Source organism: Psammomys obesus, unplaced genomic scaffold (genome assembly GCF_907164565.1).
Source record: "Psammomys obesus unplaced genomic scaffold, mPsaObe1.curated_primary_1811, whole genome shotgun sequence".
Lineage (NCBI taxonomy): Eukaryota > Metazoa > Chordata > Mammalia > Rodentia > Muridae > Psammomys > Psammomys obesus.
The window spans coordinates 7931076-7948018 of NW_026585895.1; the positions used below are offsets into that span (position 1 = coordinate 7931076).

At 43.5% G+C, this 16943-nt stretch overlaps 1 protein-coding gene across 5 annotated transcripts in view; it reads left to right on the forward strand.

Annotated features, from left to right (window-relative positions):
* Ttn (titin) overlaps positions 1-16943 on the forward strand; it is a 258797-nt gene that overhangs the window by 16757 nt on the left and 225097 nt on the right. For all 5 annotated transcript variants that reach the window (XM_055600018.1, XM_055600019.1, XM_055600020.1 and 2 more), the window contains 21 exons: positions 1057-1350; positions 1437-1559; positions 3162-3449; positions 3654-3719; positions 4425-4683; positions 4896-4956; positions 5073-5288; positions 6499-6641; positions 7478-7683; positions 8264-8497; positions 8600-8844; positions 9697-9980; positions 10102-10266; positions 10372-10540; positions 10649-12342; positions 12526-12807; positions 13266-13532; positions 13622-13894; positions 14119-14382; positions 14473-14733; positions 16406-16666. In XM_055600018.1, coding sequence (XP_055455993.1) covers positions 1057-1350; positions 1437-1559; positions 3162-3449; positions 3654-3719; positions 4425-4683; positions 4896-4956; positions 5073-5288; positions 6499-6641; positions 7478-7683; positions 8264-8497; positions 8600-8844; positions 9697-9980; positions 10102-10266; positions 10372-10540; positions 10649-12342; positions 12526-12807; positions 13266-13532; positions 13622-13894; positions 14119-14382; positions 14473-14733; positions 16406-16666 — 6055 coding nt within the window. The remainder of the gene's footprint in view (positions 1-1056; positions 1351-1436; positions 1560-3161; positions 3450-3653; positions 3720-4424; positions 4684-4895; positions 4957-5072; positions 5289-6498; positions 6642-7477; positions 7684-8263; positions 8498-8599; positions 8845-9696; positions 9981-10101; positions 10267-10371; positions 10541-10648; positions 12343-12525; positions 12808-13265; positions 13533-13621; positions 13895-14118; positions 14383-14472; positions 14734-16405; positions 16667-16943) is intronic.

Here is a 16943-nt window from a genome sequence, read left to right on the forward strand (position 1 = left end):
ATGTCTTAAATATGGGTTAGAGGCCACTTTCAAAGGTATCTAGGTTCTGTACTTGAAGCACATTTCAGATGCATATTAAATCATTGGCATAGCATAAGTAAAGACTGGAGATTAGTGTATTGAAAGGCCACAGCCATGGTCATGTGGCCTTTCACAGTGTTTCTGGTGGCCCACAGAACTAAACCATGCATGCCTTGTAGGCTGCTTCACTCGTTTTACAAGAACGCCTCTGCAAATTGTGGTCTCATTCCTATTAATCAGATTCATAGGGAGGAGAAAATAATATTTGTCTCTCTCTTTGCTTTAACTCCCAGCAAAGATGAAAGCAAATTGAACTTCAGTGTGAAAGGTTGTTCTCCTGAATCCAAACATGATAACGCTTTCATTTCAATCACAGTGTTTTCCTTCATGTGCTTTAAGAGATCTATTTTTCTAATAGATTGAATAAAGCTCATCCCCGGTGAGGCATAAGTAAATTTGGGTGTTCGTTCTCTGATCGGGAGCTTTCGTTTTATCTCCCATTTGCATGCAACCATGTCACTCTGCAGCAATTGATTTCTCTGGATGTGATGATGACAGTATTTGAGTATCCTTTTATCTCTGCGGTTGCCATGTCGACACCAGACTAAATGATTGACAGAATAATAAAAATAATCACTAGAGGCAACCAGCCCCCGGTTCTTATATCCCGGTGGCTAATTGACTGTCTGCTTAGCCTAGGTAAATTGCTTGAAATGTTCAAAATGTCCTTAGGATTTTATGCACATATTGGGTTGTCCTGTCTTGAGTCTGTGTGATCCACTGTCCAGTATAAAGCAGTCCAGGGGTAATATATCTCAACCGGATAATAAGAAAATACAAATTCTTAGAAGAGCCAGTTTAGGATTCTGAGCAATTAACATCATTCTATAACACAAATACTCTACCCTCCTTGCACTTCTCACCTTCGTCTGTTTGAGTAACTGGAGGAGCTATCCAGGAAGATGTCCCTAGGAGGAGATGCCCAAGTATGACTTTGACCTTACTGTCTATTAACTTGGGAAACCTTGTCTCCAGATGGGCGTTGGGAAAAAGGCAGAAGCTGTGGCAACAGTTGTAGCTGCTGTGGACCAGGCCCGCGTGCGAGAACCCAAAGAGCATGGGCATGTGGAGGAAGCGTACTCTCAGCAGACCACCTTAGAGTATGGCTACAAGGAGCACGTTTCCGCCACAAAGGTGTCCGAGCAGCCCCAGCGCCCCGCCTCAGAACCCCACGTTGTTCCTAAAGTACCCAAGCCTGCCGTGATTCAGGTTCCTTCTGAGACTCATATGAAAGCGGCTGACCAAATGGAAATGCACATATCATCACAGGTGAGTTCACCGTTTGTAGGACAGCAGCCACGTGCGCTGAGGGCCACCTGGTGACCAGTGACCTTACTGGGCTTCATTTAATGCAGGTCAAGAAAACTACAGATATCTCAACCGAAAGATTGGTCCATGTGGATAAACGCCCCCGCACAGCGAGCCCTCATTTTACTGTTTCAAAAATTACTGTACCTAAGACAGAGCATGGATATGAGGTAAGATGCGGAATGTAATAAAGAAACGGTCGACTGTAAAGAATAGTTCTTTGCTTGGGATGGAGAGCAGTTTTGTGTAGCCATTTTGAGTCCCTGTTCCATGAGATAGCGGTGGTGGTGGCCTCAGATGCCCAGCTTTGTCTCCTGACTAAGGTCTCCTAGGGTGAAGGGAGTAAAACGTAGTTCGTTCCAACCCCAAGGAGATGCAATCCACACAGTTCTTGTCTCTTTCTCAGCAATGGTTCAAACTCAGTTGTTTTGATTATAATACATTTATAATAATTTTGTAAATGGTGGTAGTTTATATATTTTAGTGTCTTTCCTATATAATATTTGATATAGTGTTGTGAGACACTTTGAGTTATTTAGCTGTATTTATTTTATTTTTAAATTATTTATTTAAAATTTAAAAATTTAAATTTATTTAAATTATTTAAGTTTATTTAAATTTGTATTATTTATAGAGTATACTGCCTGCATACGTGCCTGTCATTATACTGTATAAAATATGCTGCCCAGAAGAGGGCACCAGTTCTCACTGTAGAGTGTCATGAGCCACCATGTGGTTGCTGAGAATTGAACTCAGGACCTCTGGAAGAACAATCCGTGCTCTTTACTTCTGAGCCATCTCTCCAGCATGTATTCTAATAAGAGAATACGATGAGATGGAAGATACGTGCCCCATCCATATAGCAAAGTGGAGAATGTCTGGTTTTCACCTATCACATAGACTCGTGGCAGTCATTCAAATGTGCAATCACAAAATCTTCTTAGAATGATCGATTAAAAATTTTACTTTGAGTTCCTGGCCAAGGTGGTTCTGAATGTAGATTCATTATTACCACATGACAGTTACATTGGACTGAGGAATGACATAGCCCTAGGCTAAGTCCTGCTTCCCTGTTTTATTAGTTCTGCCATGTGGAAAAACACACGACAATCCTCCATATTAATTACTGGAGTTTTTATAACAGGAACTTGTCTTCTCTGTCCTCAAGGAGTCATAAGCGGTGAATAATGCCTGTGTTTAGGGATATCCTCAGGTTACCACTGAAACCAGAAGGAACACACACGTCCCCCAGGGCAGAGACAATGAGGAAGCCGTCACCACACTTTCCAGAAAGCCTGCTTCCACCTTTCCTGTAGACTCGTGGCTCACATTCAGATGTGTGACCACAACATCCTTCTCAAAATCTATCTAAATATTTTATTTTATTTAGATGTTGAGTCTTCTGTGATAGTGCAGGCTCCAAATGCAGCATTCATGGGAACTGAGTGAAGACATCCTGACCGAGCTCTGGAAGAGCCACAAAACAAGGGGAACCTTGAACAGCTCTTTAGACGGGCGATCTTAAAGTTTTCTAACTAAACAGAAATAACCAATAGCTTCACATATTGGTTGATCTCTACCTTTTTGTTAACTGTGAGAAGGAGAGTGAAAGTTTTTAGTCATATAGAAAACAGACGAAAGCTGCGTGTTCCTGTAATGCCAGCACCAGGCACAGACAGACCAAGGCTTTAGTACTCAGACACTCATGCTGTGCATTTCTGAATGACCTGCATGACAGCTCGGTAATGCCACCTCCTCGCTCTTCCATCCAGGCATCGATAGCTGGTAGTGCTATCGCGACATTACAGAAAGAGCTGTCAGCCACATCTTCTACTCAGAAGATCACCAAGTCAGTCAAGGCACCCACCGTGAAGCCTGGGGAAACGAGAGTAAGGGTGGAGCCCACCCCTTCCCCCCAGTTCCCCTTCGCTGACGTGCCAGCTCCAGACACTTACAAGAGTCAGGCTGGTATCGAGGTGAAGAAGGAAGTCGGGGTGAGCATCACCGGCAGCACGGTCCATGAGGAGCGCTTGGAAGTCCTGCATGGACGTGAGGCCAAGGTGGGTCACCAAGCTGTTGGCGGGGACTGGACAGGAGCAGGCCTTTGCCCCTCTTCCGGGCTCACTCTTTGCTCTGATCAGGCATGCTACGGAAGGGAGGCGGTTCCTGCGGAAATGCTTTTATTGCTTTGCACGGGCTGATGGTTCGTGAGAGTTCCCTAAGCATCACAGGCATTTTGTAAATGTCCTTTCTCCAAACTGTAGGTAACAGAAGCAGCAAGAGTGCCGGCGCCTGCTGAGGTCCCTGTTACCCCACCCACCTTAGTCTCGGTGAGCAAGAGCATCAACACTGATGGGCCCTACCTATCTGGGCTCAGACCTCATCAACATGCAGTAGCAAAGATCAACTCCTCACACTGACAGGAGGAGCCGTTAGTGGGCTGACAAGCTCCGGCTTTCACACAGCACCCTATTTAGCCAGGAAAGGGGGATTCTGTGCAGCAACCATCATTCTTGTGTTATAATGATCCTGATATGTGTACGGCATTACTTCAAGGAGCTCTGGAGATATAAAGAGCAGCTAGGCATTCTTTGAAGCCTTCGCCTTGCCATCAGTGGAAATGTACAAAACCAGACATCGTCAGTAAAACAGTTCTTCGAGCTCTGATGGGCAGGGCGTGGTGGGCAGACCAGGCTGAGTGAGGGAGCCGGTAGAAGAGCTCTGTTGGCTGGTGGGGTTTGGCAACGTGTCTTACAGAGCCTCTAGAAGTGAAGCCCGTGGGCCTAGCAGAAGCTTCTCAATTAGATGTACTGTGCTAATGTTATTCCACTACAGAGACTGAACACGCCCGGCATTGATTTCAAATTGGGAATATTCCAATTTTCACGTCTGTGCTAATTGTTCTAGAGTCCTCAGCATAGGGCCTTTTGTGCCAATTAGGAACGTCCAAGCGCCGACTGCATGTCTGATCTAACTCGAGGAGGCAATTACTGCCTGTGTGCTCAGGGGTGCTTCCTTTTTTCTCTTCTCTGCAGGGCTTGAAAAACGTGACTGTCATAGAAGGTGAATCTGTCACCTTGGAGTGCCACATCTCCGGATACCCATCCCCCAAAGTGACGTGGTACAGGGAAGACTACCAGATCGAAAGCTCCATTGACTTCCAGATAACCTTCCAGAGCGGGCTCGCTCGCCTCATGATCCGTGAAGCCTTCGCGGAAGACAGCGGACGGTTCACCTGCAGTGCCGTGAATGAGGCCGGCGCGGTCAGCACTTCCTGCTACCTTGCTGTGCAGGGTGAGTCAGGGGCTTCCCTTCTTGACCCTAACACCTGTCAGCCTCGCCTCTCTCTGAGGCTAGACCTCTTGGTCGCAGTTTCTGCCCACGTCAGAGTGGTGTCCTGTGTGAAGCTACAAAATAGATGACAGGGGCCACCAATTCTCCACACTAACTGTGGTCCCTAAGGGACAGGCTGCAGGCTCACCTCAGTGTCACCTTTTGTCTTCTAGTGTCAGAAGAGTTTGAAAAGGAAACAACTCTGACTGAGAAGTTTGCCACAGAAGAGAGACGGTAAGCCATTCCTTCACCGGTTTGGTTGCTGTTTGTGCACGGTTTTGATGCTCCTTTCCTGTGGTCATTGGTCTGTGGCTACCTGGCAGCTAATAGAAATGGCTTTCTCTTCCCAGCTTCGTCGAGTCAAGAGATGTGGTCATGGCTGATACCAGCGTCACAGAGGAGCAGGCAGGGCCTGGAGAGCCTGCCGCACCCTTCTTCGTTGCAAAGCCGGCGGTGCAGAAGCTGGTGGAAGGGGGGAGTGTTGTGTTTGAATGCCAGGTCGGCGGCAACCCAAAGCCCCATGTCTACTGGAAGAAATCCGGCGTTCCTCTCGCCACTGGATACAGGTACTTTGACGGCTGGCTAACAGAGCCGACATATAACTTTATAGACTTTAAAGAGGATGCAGACACGTGGATATCCCAAAGAGAAGTAGACATACCTTTCCCGTCAGTCCCCGGACACAGTTAGTGCACAATGAAACCCTGTTAGTTATTCTGGGGCATTTTTATATTCTCACACAGTTTGGAGGGTTGTTCTGGAGGTACAAGGGGTTGAGATAAGGCTTCTTACATGCTAGACAAGCACGCTACCACGTAACTCTGTCCTCGGCGTTACATACAGAGCTTCCTTGAGAAATAAAGCTTTGCAGGAAAAAGGGATGTAGCCAGACATGGTGGCGCACACCTTTCATCCCAGCTCTCAGGGAGGCAGAGGCAGGCAGATCGGTGTGAGTTCAAGGCCAGCCTCGTCTACAAAGTGAGCCCAGGATAGCCAAGGTTCCACAGGGAAATCCTGTCTCAAAAACAAAACAAAACAAAAAAAGAAAAGGATGTGGAAGACACATTTTGCAATTCCATCTTAATTGATACTGTTACAAAATGAGGAATTTTACATACACAGTTCCAGAAAATATTTGAGAGAACTTTCAATCGATGCCTAGTCTAGGTAAAAATAGAGTTTATGCAATGGAGAAAGCTAGTCACGCATGAAAACCTGCATTAGTACGTATTTGCAAGCGAAGGAGAGGACGGTGTAAAGGCACAGGCGTACTATCTTCTGAGTTGGAACTACAGCGTGCCAGGGTCTCCACACTGCGGTAGTTAGAGTTCACAGTTTTGGCTATTCACTTCCCTGAAAATGAAATAACTCAGAGAAGATGCCTACTGTTTAAGGGCCCGTACCGCTTGCCGGCCTGGCAGTGTGTTGTGTTACCTGCCTTGTTTCCCTGTGGTTCGCAGACAGGCCTGAACTTCTGGGATCAAGCAAAGCTAAGAGCCTCAGTCTCCCATTTCTCTGGGGCTATCAGTGCATACCGCTAAGCCAACCTGAGTAATCTTTGAAGTAAAAATTTGAAGTTGCTTGTCCCTCCTTACACATTACATGCACTTTCTCCGCTTTCAACAAACTTGTGACCACTGCTTGTCAGAGCTTAGACACGGGTCTTCTTCAGTCACTGGATTCTGTATCACAGAGCCATTTACAAGCAAATTCAGCTCTGTGACTCTAAGGAGGGCTATTTATGACTGATATTTTCATTTATTCCTTTCCATGAAGATACAAAGTGAGTTATAACAAGCAAACTGGCGAGTGCAGACTGGTGATTTCTATGACTTTTGCCGACGATGCTGGAGAGTACACCATTGTCATCCGGAACAAGCATGGGGAAACTTCTGCCTCTGCCTCCTTACTGGAGGAAGGTAAGGATGGTGTTGAGCAGTTCCTTCACAGAATGAGGTGTCATTCAGGAGAGAGGCCGTGTATGTGTGTGAAAGACACCTCCCGCTTCTCAGCCTCACAGATGATGTTTTAGACCACAGGGCACACCACAGTTACACTGCTGAGTTCTAAGAGCAGGTCCACTTGAGTGAAGGACACTTTCTTGCACTTCCTGGAAGGCTCAGGGATCCTGCCTCCAGATGGCTTGCAGGGCCAGGCCTCTAGCACGCCTCCGCACAGATGGTAGTAGCAAATTGAAGGATACCCTCCTTGCCTCCAGAGAGTACTGGCTCTCCACCTCCCTTGTGGTACCTTACAAGCAAGTACCAGACCGGTGCTGGAGCCGCCAGTATTTTGTAGAAAAGCTGGAAGTCAGGATTTATCATTGTTCATAAATATTGTAGCATGGGCATGCCAAATAAAATGTGTTTCTGAGTCTCTGCTAGTTTTTCATATTTACAGAAGACTGTCCCATACTCCATCTCACTTGATCTGCTCCAGACCTCTGGAAGGAAGTTGCCGTTTTATCCTCATTTAGCTGTTAGCTCTGAAAGGACAATGAATTATTAATAGCCTCAGAAAAAATGGGGAAGAACCCTGGAGGGTGTTATCCCAAAGGACTGTCAAATTCTATACACAGTGGTTTTACTTGTTAATGCAGATTTGGTCTTGAGATAAAATCTAATACTTAAAGAACAGTTTTTGATAATAAAAATTTAGAAAATCTGGCTTTGGTTAATTTATTGCCTGATTGAATAGTGATATGAATGCTTTCTGATAAGAGTGCCGAAATTTGACTTGCGGTCCTGTCTCTCAGCTGACTATGAGGCACTGATGAAGTCCCAGCAAGAAATGCTTTACCAGGCACAAATGAGCACGATCATCCAAGAACCCAAAGTGGGGGAAACTGCACCTGGATTTGCATATTCCGAGTATGAAAAGGAGTATGAAAAGGAACAGGCCTTAATTAGGAAGAAAATGGCCAAAGATACTGTGATGGTCAGAACTTTTGTAGAAGATCAGGTAAGTAAAACAATATTGACTAACTCAACCATTTCCCAAATTATATTTTTCACCCATAAGTCCCCATTTTTACATATTCATCTTCAACCATTTGTCGGTCAAATTCACTGCTAGCCAAGTTTCTTTGATCTTCATGATATATTACACATGAAATTTGAGAATTGGGAATATATATGTGTATATGTATATGTATATATATATACATATATATATACATATATATGTATATATACATATATATATGAAAAACATGACCTTGGAAATAGGAATTACATATTCAGAAAAATATAAATAATATAAATATTACCACGACCAAGTCCATAATTCCAAACCCTATCTCTGTGACAAACACCCACAAATAACCCATACTCTGGAAGTTACCGTTTTACATAATATGCCACAGTATTCACTGATGAAGATGCTTTCTATGCAGATTAAAATTAAACCAAACAGAAACCTTCTAGATTCTTCTCAGAGTTATGTCAAAAGTCCTTAACATGGTAACTAATATATATCCTTAGAGAACTTTTATCAGTGAGTATTTAAGTTTTTAATAAGCTATCATCTCTTTACTATGTAGGAATTCCACATTTCTTCCTTCGAGGAGAGGCTCATTAAAGAGATTGAATACAGAATAATAAAGACTACGTTGGAAGAGCTCCTTGACGAAGATGGAGAGGAAAAGATGGCAGTTGACGTTTCTGAATCTGAAGCCATCGAATCAGGATTTGACATAAGAATCAAAAACTACAGAATTCTTGAGGGGATGGGTGTCACCTTTCATTGCAAGATGTCTGGATATCCGATACCCAAGGTAAATAAAAGTAGTCATGGAAGTATGCCTCGGTGCTGTGGTAAAGTTATCCCATGGCTGTTTCACCCTAATCGAGTCTCACGTGTGTGGCCTTCTCTGCAGATTGCGTGGTATAAAGACGGCAAGCGCATCAGACACGGGGAAAGGTATCAAATGGACTTCCTGCAGGATGGCAGGGCCAGTCTGCGCATACCCGTTGTCCTTCCAGAGGACGAGGGCATCTACACTGCATTTGCCAGCAACATGAAAGGAAATGCAATTTGCTCAGGGAAGCTGTATGTAGAGCCTGCGGCACCATTCAGCGCTCCAACCTACATGCCCACACCAGAAGCCGTGAGCAGAATCAGGTAAGAACTGTTCTCAGAGTTGAATGGTGTTCTGCTTTACAACACCAAATACCCCAGGAACAAATTACTACGAAATATAAAGCACTGAAACCTCACAGAAGCTGAGTGCTGGTGATGCTGGCAATTGCCAAGAGATGTTAGCTCTTGCTCTTTGATAAACAATGGCATTTTAATCACTATATAGAAAACTCTTTTCGTATATACCCAATAGAACAACAGCACCTGTGAATTTAATGCCTGTGGTGTTAATGAATGATACCCTGGATTTTCATGGCAACCCTACAATTTTGAGTAGGTGTTGTTGGTGTTTTGGAAATGGGAACGCTGGGATTCCAGGAGGCTGTGAAAATCAGTTTAGTTCATCCAGCCTGATAGTGACATTATGAATGCAAACTAGTCTAAATGCAAAATTATCATAGAGTTTTGGATTGTTCTGTTAGCAAAATTTCTATTTTCTGCATTTTCCCTCCTCTTACATAAAAAGAGTTTTTCTCTACATTCATTTGTTTGGTTTAACTAATGAACATTTATTAATGTAGTTTACTAATTGAACCAAGAAAATACAATGACCAATCCAAATAAAGGTGAGGTAGAAAGATACTATAATGGGCTGCCTAAGATTTTGAGTCCGGGTACCTGGATGTGTTACGTGAGCAGGTTTTAATATAATCAAAACACAACCTTAGGGACAATAGTCAAATATCCTTCTTGGAGGCTCTGTGGGTTAGAGGTGCCTTCTAAAACACACAGAGGTAAATTCTGAAATAACAGTAACAGTTAAGACAGAAAGATTTCTGCTCTCCCGTGCTTTCTCTACGCTTCATGGAAGAAATGGTTCGCTCTTGTTTTCAGGTCTATCTCTCCACGTTCAGTGAGCAGATCACCTATATGTATGTCCCCTGCAATGTCCCCCGCACGAATGTCCCCCGCACGGATGTCCCCTGCACGGATGTCCCCCGCACGGATGTCCCCTGGACGCAGGCTAGAGGAAACCGATGAATCGCAGCTGGAGAGACTGTACAAGCCAGTCTTTGTGTTAAAGCCTGCTTCTTTCAAATGTTTGGAAGGACAGACGGCCAGATTTGACTTAAAGGTTGTGGGTAGACCCATGCCAGAGACATTCTGGTTCCATAACGGTGAGGAGATACACTTGCCCTTGCTGAACCCAGAAATAAGCCTCTGCGTGTCTATCCAACGGTGCGAAAGAAAAAAAGCCCTCTAAAATGTTTCTGCTTGTTTTTTTTTTTTTTTAAACAGGACAGCAAATTGTCAATGATTACACGCATAAAGTCGTCGTCAAAGAAGATGGGACGCAGTCACTGATCATTGTCCCTGCGTCACCCAGTGATTCAGGGGAATGGACCGTGGTCGCCCAAAACAGAGCAGGAAAATCCACAATATCTGTGACTTTAACCGTGGAAGGTAAATCAAGAGTTTTAGCAGAATGAAAATGCGCTATTTCATCCCTTGGGTCATGAACAGGTGTTCTAGCCCCAGCTGCTCTGAATCGTGACCTTTCTTTTCCAGCCGTGGAACACCAAATAAAACCAGCATTTGTGGAAAAACTGAAAAATGTCAACCTAAAGGAAGGTTCCAGGCTGGAAATGAAAGTCAGAGCCACAGGCAACCCCAACCCTGACATTGTATGGCTGAAAAACAGTGAGATCATTGTGCCTCATAAATACCCAAGGATCAGGTATGTTTGAAAAGATACTTAAATTAAACTCCTTACACAAATCCTGCAAGTCAAGTAAGCAGGAAGTGCTACCACTACACTGATATGGTTTTCCATGTTTTAAAACAGGATTGAAGGAACCAAAGGAGAAGCCGCCCTTCAGATTGACTCCATTATTGGCCAAGATTCAGCCTGGTATACCGCCACTGCCATTAACAAGGCAGGCCGGGATACCACCAGGTGCAAGGTCAACGTGGAAGTTGAATTTGCAGAACCTGAACCAGAGAGAAAGCTGATCATCCCCCGGGGGACCTACAGGGCGAAGGAGATTGCTGCCCCGGAACTGGAGCCCCTGCACCTGAGGTACGGCCAGGAGCAGTGGGAGGAGGGGGACCTCTACGACAAGGAGAAACAGCAGAAACCGTTCTTCAAGAAGAAGCTCACCTCGCTCCGCCTGAAGCGCTTTGGACCTGCCCACTTTGAGTGCAGACTGACGCCCATCGGCGACCCGACCATGGTTGTGGAGTGGCTGCATGATGGAAAGCCCCTGGAGGCGGCCAACAGGCTCCGGATGATTAACGAGTTCGGCTACTGCAGCCTCGATTACGGAGCTGCATACTCTAGAGACAGCGGGGTGATCACGTGCAGAGCCACCAACAAATACGGGACGGATCACACGTCGGCCACCCTCATCGTAAAAGATGAGAAGAGCCTAGTGGAAGAGTCCCAGCTGCCCGAGGGCAAGAAAGGCCTACAGCGAATAGAAGAACTAGAGAGAATGGCTCACGAAGGCGCACTTACAGGTGTCACAACAGATCAAAAAGAAAAGCAAAAGCCAGACATTGTCCTGTTCCCAGAGCCAGTGAGGGTGCTTGAAGGGGAGACGGCCAGATTCCGTTGCCGAGTGACAGGCTACCCTCAGCCCAAGGTCAACTGGTACCTCAATGGACAGCTCATCCGCAAAAGCAAAAGGTTCAGAGTTCGCTACGATGGCATCCATTATCTGGATATTGTGGACTGCAAATCGTATGATACAGGTGAGGTAAAGGTCACTGCAGAAAATCCTGAAGGCATGACAGAGCATAAAGTTAAACTTGAAATCCAGCAGAGGGAGGATTTCCGGTCTGTCCTTAGGCGAGCTCCTGAGCCAAAGCCCGAGTTTCACGTACACGAGCCAGGAAAACTTCAGTTTGAAGTGCAGAAGGTGGACAGGCCTGTTGACACCAGTGAAACCAAAGAAGTGGTGAAGCTGAAGAGGGCGGAGAGGATCACCCACGAAAAAGTCTCTGAGGAGTCTGAGGAACTGCGCAGTAAGTTTAAGCGCAGGACGGAAGAGGGGTACTATGAGGCTATCACAGCTGTGGAGCTGAAGTCCCGCAAGAAGGATGAGTCTTATGAAGAGCTCCTCAAGAAGACTAAAGATGAGCTGTTGCACTGGACCAAAGAGCTGACTGAAGAGGAGAAGAAGGCCCTCGCCGAAGAAGGCAAAATCACCATTCCAACTTTTAAACCTGAGAGAATTGAACTTAGCCCTAGTATGGAGGCACCCAAAATCTTCGAACGGATCCAAAGCCAGACAGTCGGCCAAGGGTCTGATGCTCACTTTAGAGTCCGAGTGGTGGGGAAACCAGACCCTGAATGTGAGTGGTACAAAAATGGCGTAAAAATCGAGCGCTCTGACCGCATCTACTGGTACTGGCCTGAAGACAATGTTTGTGAACTGGTCATCAGAGATGTGACTGCTGAAGACTCTGCCAGCATCATGGTAAAGGCCGTCAACATAGCCGGAGAAACCTCAAGTCATGCATTTTTACTTGTCCAAGGTAATAAGAAAACGATTCATTTAACAGTGCTCTCATTCTCTCTCTCTCTCTGTTTCTCTCCCTTTCTCCCCATGACAATCCTTGACATATTTAAGTGTTTCTCTTTCCTCATTATTCAAATTGTGCATTAAATTGTGTTCTTTCTGTCTTTCTTTCTTTCTTTCTTTCTTTCTTCCTGTGTAGCCAAGCAATTGGTCACTTTCACACAAGAATTGCAAGATGTCGTTGCTAAGGAAAAGGACACCATGGCAACGTTTGAATGTGAAACTTCAGAACCATTTGTCAAAGTAAAATGGTATAAAGATGGCATTGAAGTTCATACAGGAGATAAGTACAGGATGCATTCTGACCGGAAGGTTCACTTCCTGTCTGTGCTGACCATTGACACCTCTGATGCCGAAGACTACAGCTGTGTACTTGTGGAAGATGAAAATATCAAAACAACGGCAAAGCTTATTGTGGAAGGTAAAATATATATATATATATATATATATATATATATATATATATATATATAATAGTGACTGCATTGTTGGCTGGAGTCATTCTTTTTAATTCTGTGATAAAATGAGCTAGACATTTTTCCTTTCAAAGAATAATTTTAATGAATTAGATACACATGTTATATCTGGTGTCATTAATTTATGTTGTTAAAAGTATTGACAATTTGGAATTTTTTAAAGCAGTATTATTTTCTTGCCTAACTTTAAAATGTCTTAATTTTAGAAATATATCTTCCTAGTTCCAAACTAATTCAAAAATTGAAATAACTTATTTGTATTAAAATTTCTCAGGCCACAAGCAGGAAGACAATTCTTGAAAGTGTAAGAGGGAGAAAATAGACACATAATTCAACGTCTCTATCCACACTCTAGCTGTGTAACTCTCCCAAGACATTAATTCACCTTCATTTTATTCTTCAGGTGCAGTTGTTGAGTTCGTGAAAGAACTTCAGGACATAGAAGTCCCCGAGTCACACTCGGGAGAGTTAGAGTGTATTATATCCCCAGAAAACATAGAAGGCAAATGGTATCACAATGATGTGGAGCTCAAGTCCAACGGCAAATACTCAATCACATCCCGCCGTGGGCGCCAGAACCTCACCGTCAAGGATGTAACCAAGGAGGACCAGGGAGAGTACAGCTTTGTTGTCGATGGGAAAAAGACAACTTGTAAACTGAAGATGAAACGTGAGTCCTCCCATCCCTGACAAGCTGCCCCATGCATCAGTAGGGCTGGTGACAAAATTATGACATTTTTTTTTCCCCGTCTCTCACAGCCCGACCTATCGCTATTCTCCAAGGACTTAGTGATCAAAAGGTCTGCGAGGGTGACATTGTTCAGCTTGAAGTCAAAGTCTCCTTGGAAAATGTGGAAGGTGTCTGGATGAAAGATGGCCAAGAAGTCCAGCACAGTGACAGAGTTCACATTGTGATAGACAAACAGTCCCACATGCTGCTTATTGAGGACATGACCAAGGAGGATGCTGGGAACTACTCATTCACTATTCCTGCCCTCGGACTCTCTACCAGTGGGCATGTCTCCGTCTATAGTGAGTCACACATAGTTTTATTTTAATTCTTATCCTTTAAAAAAATTGTGATGCTGGGAACCAAACCTAAGGTATCACACGTGCAAAGCAAGAGCCCTATGCTGAACTGTAGCCCCAGACCTAGTTTTATGTTCCCATGGGTATTTCGCTAAAGAAACTGAATGTGCAGACATTTTAAACAAATCTCACGTTCCTGCAATCATTTCTTGTGTCTTCTTTTGCAGGTGTTGATGTGATAACACCTCTAAAAGATGTCAATGTGATTGAAGGCACCAAGGCTGTACTGGAGTGTAAGGTCTCAGTCCCCGATGTAACTTCTGTTAAATGGCACCTAAATGATAACCAAATCAAGCCAGATGATCGTGTCCAGTCCATTGTCAAAGGCACCAAACAGCGACTTGTGATTAACCGAACTCATGCCTCTGATGAAGGGCCTTACAAACTGATGGTTGGCCGGGTTGAAACGAGCTGCAACCTCTCTGTAGAGAGTAAGGATCTTTCCATGTAACCAGCCATTGCTTTAAGCATTTTACACTCTCACTGTAATAATGACCGCCCAATATTTTCTTTTCCCTTAGAAATTAAAATTATCAGAGGTCTCCGTGACCTGACATGCACAGAAACTCAAAATGTGGTCTTTGAGGTTGAACTATCTCACTCAGGAATTGATGTCGTATGGAATTTTAAGGGCAAGGAAATTAAGCCCAGTTCTAAATATAAAATTGAAGCTCATGGGAAAATATACAAACTGACAGTCCTGAATATGATGAAAGATGATGAAGGAGAATATTCATTTTATGCTGGAGAAAATACAACATCTGGAAAGCTTACCGTGGCAGGTTTGTGTCCTGGTCATTCAGTCTAAGCCCTGCTCGGGAGAAGGTTGTGATTATAAAGGCAAGGCTTCCCACTTCCCCTCAAACCCCATCTATTTCCACTGCCATGCCTCTCATCTTGCTGATCTCAAGGCTGACCAGGCCCACTCCTCTGCTTAACCTGAGTGTCCACTCAGCCCTACCTCAGACGCCATCTGTATGTCAGGTGCCATCTCTTCTGTGAAACCTTCTTTAACCTCTTCACTTCTTTCTCCAATCCCAGGATCCCTTTGTCTTAGACTCCTTCATGGTCCTTAATATACACTTGTCTTATTCCCTATTTCCTTTTCCCATATGATAGCATGCTATTGAACATAGAATTAATGGCTTTTCTGCCTTCTCTGTGTGCTCCTTAGGAGAGACGATCAACAAATGTTTGCTAAACCAAGCTTCATTTTAACTTTGCTTCAATAAAGATTTGTTTATTTTTAAGCATATTTGCTTCTTAAAACATTTTTCTCTTAACTTCATTTTTTTGTGGACCCAATGAATATTTCTTATTACAAATACAACTTAATTACGTAACCTTTCCCATTTGGCAGAAATCCTTAGCTTTAGAACAAAGATTAGTAATTATAGTCTAGCTGTCAACACAGAAGTAGAAATCATCATTACTGTTTTTGGTCCATTACATTTGAGTACTGAGGAATTGGGGGCTATTCTCAGATTCAACCATTCGTGTATATAAGCAGGTCATGTGGTAAAAGTGATATGAAAGTCTCAAAATTTATATTTATGACATAATATTTCTTTAGAAAGTTGGCCATAAAAGACCTATCAAACAAAATCTCAGATCAATTTACTTTTATAAGATTATTTTAAATATCATTTTAAGTATGTGAAAACACAGGCTTTAAGCCCCTAAGTGGTTTGACTTGGCCTCATACCATAGGTGAGATATTACTAGAAACTCAAAACACAAAAGTGAAATGGGCATGTATTTTAAAAATTCAGAATTTAGCGAAAAACAGATGCACAAGCAATGTTTTGTTAAAGTGGTTACCTTTGTCTCCAGTAATGATGGGGTGAAGCTACAGTAGATAACACTGGGGAAAAAATGGTATTTTCAACCCTGGGAATTGGGGTATATAAGAAAGATACTTAACATTACTTAACACTAATGAAAGCTGGACAAGATTATAGGTTTATGCCTATAATCCCAAGCACTGGGAGGCTGAGGCAGAAGGATTTCCATGAAGTTGAGGCCATACAGTGTTACAGAGAAGGGCATTGTCTCAAGCAAACAACAAACAAATCATTGACTTTGACATTTTGTTCAGCAAAATTTTTCTCAAATCTCAAACCAAACATGTACTAAGAAAATAATTCTTAAAGGACAAATAGCAAGCTTTCAAAAACAAGGAAATGAGCTGACAGCTATCTATGTGGCATGCTATGTGTTACAGATTTCAGAATTCTGTATTAAACTTTATTCCTTTCCACAATGTGTTTTCTGTATTTTAATCATGCATACTTAAAACAAGGGATTTCTGTGGTACTTTCTAAATATACGTAAAAATACTCTAATGTTTAAAATCATGCCCTGCAAGTTGATATTTGATGTTTAATTACACAGCAATGTCTTTAGTCTGTGAATGTTTAAAAGGACTCACATGTACCCTCTCTGGTTTTGAAGGCGGGGCCATCTCCAAGCCACTCACAGACCAGACTGTGGCTGAATCCCAGGAAGCTGTGTTTGAGTGTGAAGTTGCCAACCCTGAGTCTGAGGGGGACTGGCTAAAGGACGGAAAGCACCTGGCCCTAAGTAACAACTTCAGGAGTGAATCTGATGGCCACAAAAGAAGACTTGTAATTGCTGCTGCCAAGCTGGATGATGTTGGAGAATACACCTACAAGGTGGCAACTTCCAAAACATCTGCCAAGCTGAAAGTAGAAGGTCAGTCACCTAGGGGTAGCCTTATCTCTCCCAAATCCTACTACAGGCTTAACTGTCAGCATTGTGAGAGTCAAGCTGAACGACCGTTTAGTGTCACATACATCTTCATTTTAAATCTTCATTACTTTGTCAACTCTTCCTTTAAATCCTATATGAGGATATACAGATGTTCATCAGATAGGGTTTGTTTGTTTGTTTGTTTGTTTGTTTGATGTTTGTTGATGCTGGAATCATTGCTTAGGGTCTGTGAAAGTTGCACCAGATGCTCTGAGACAGC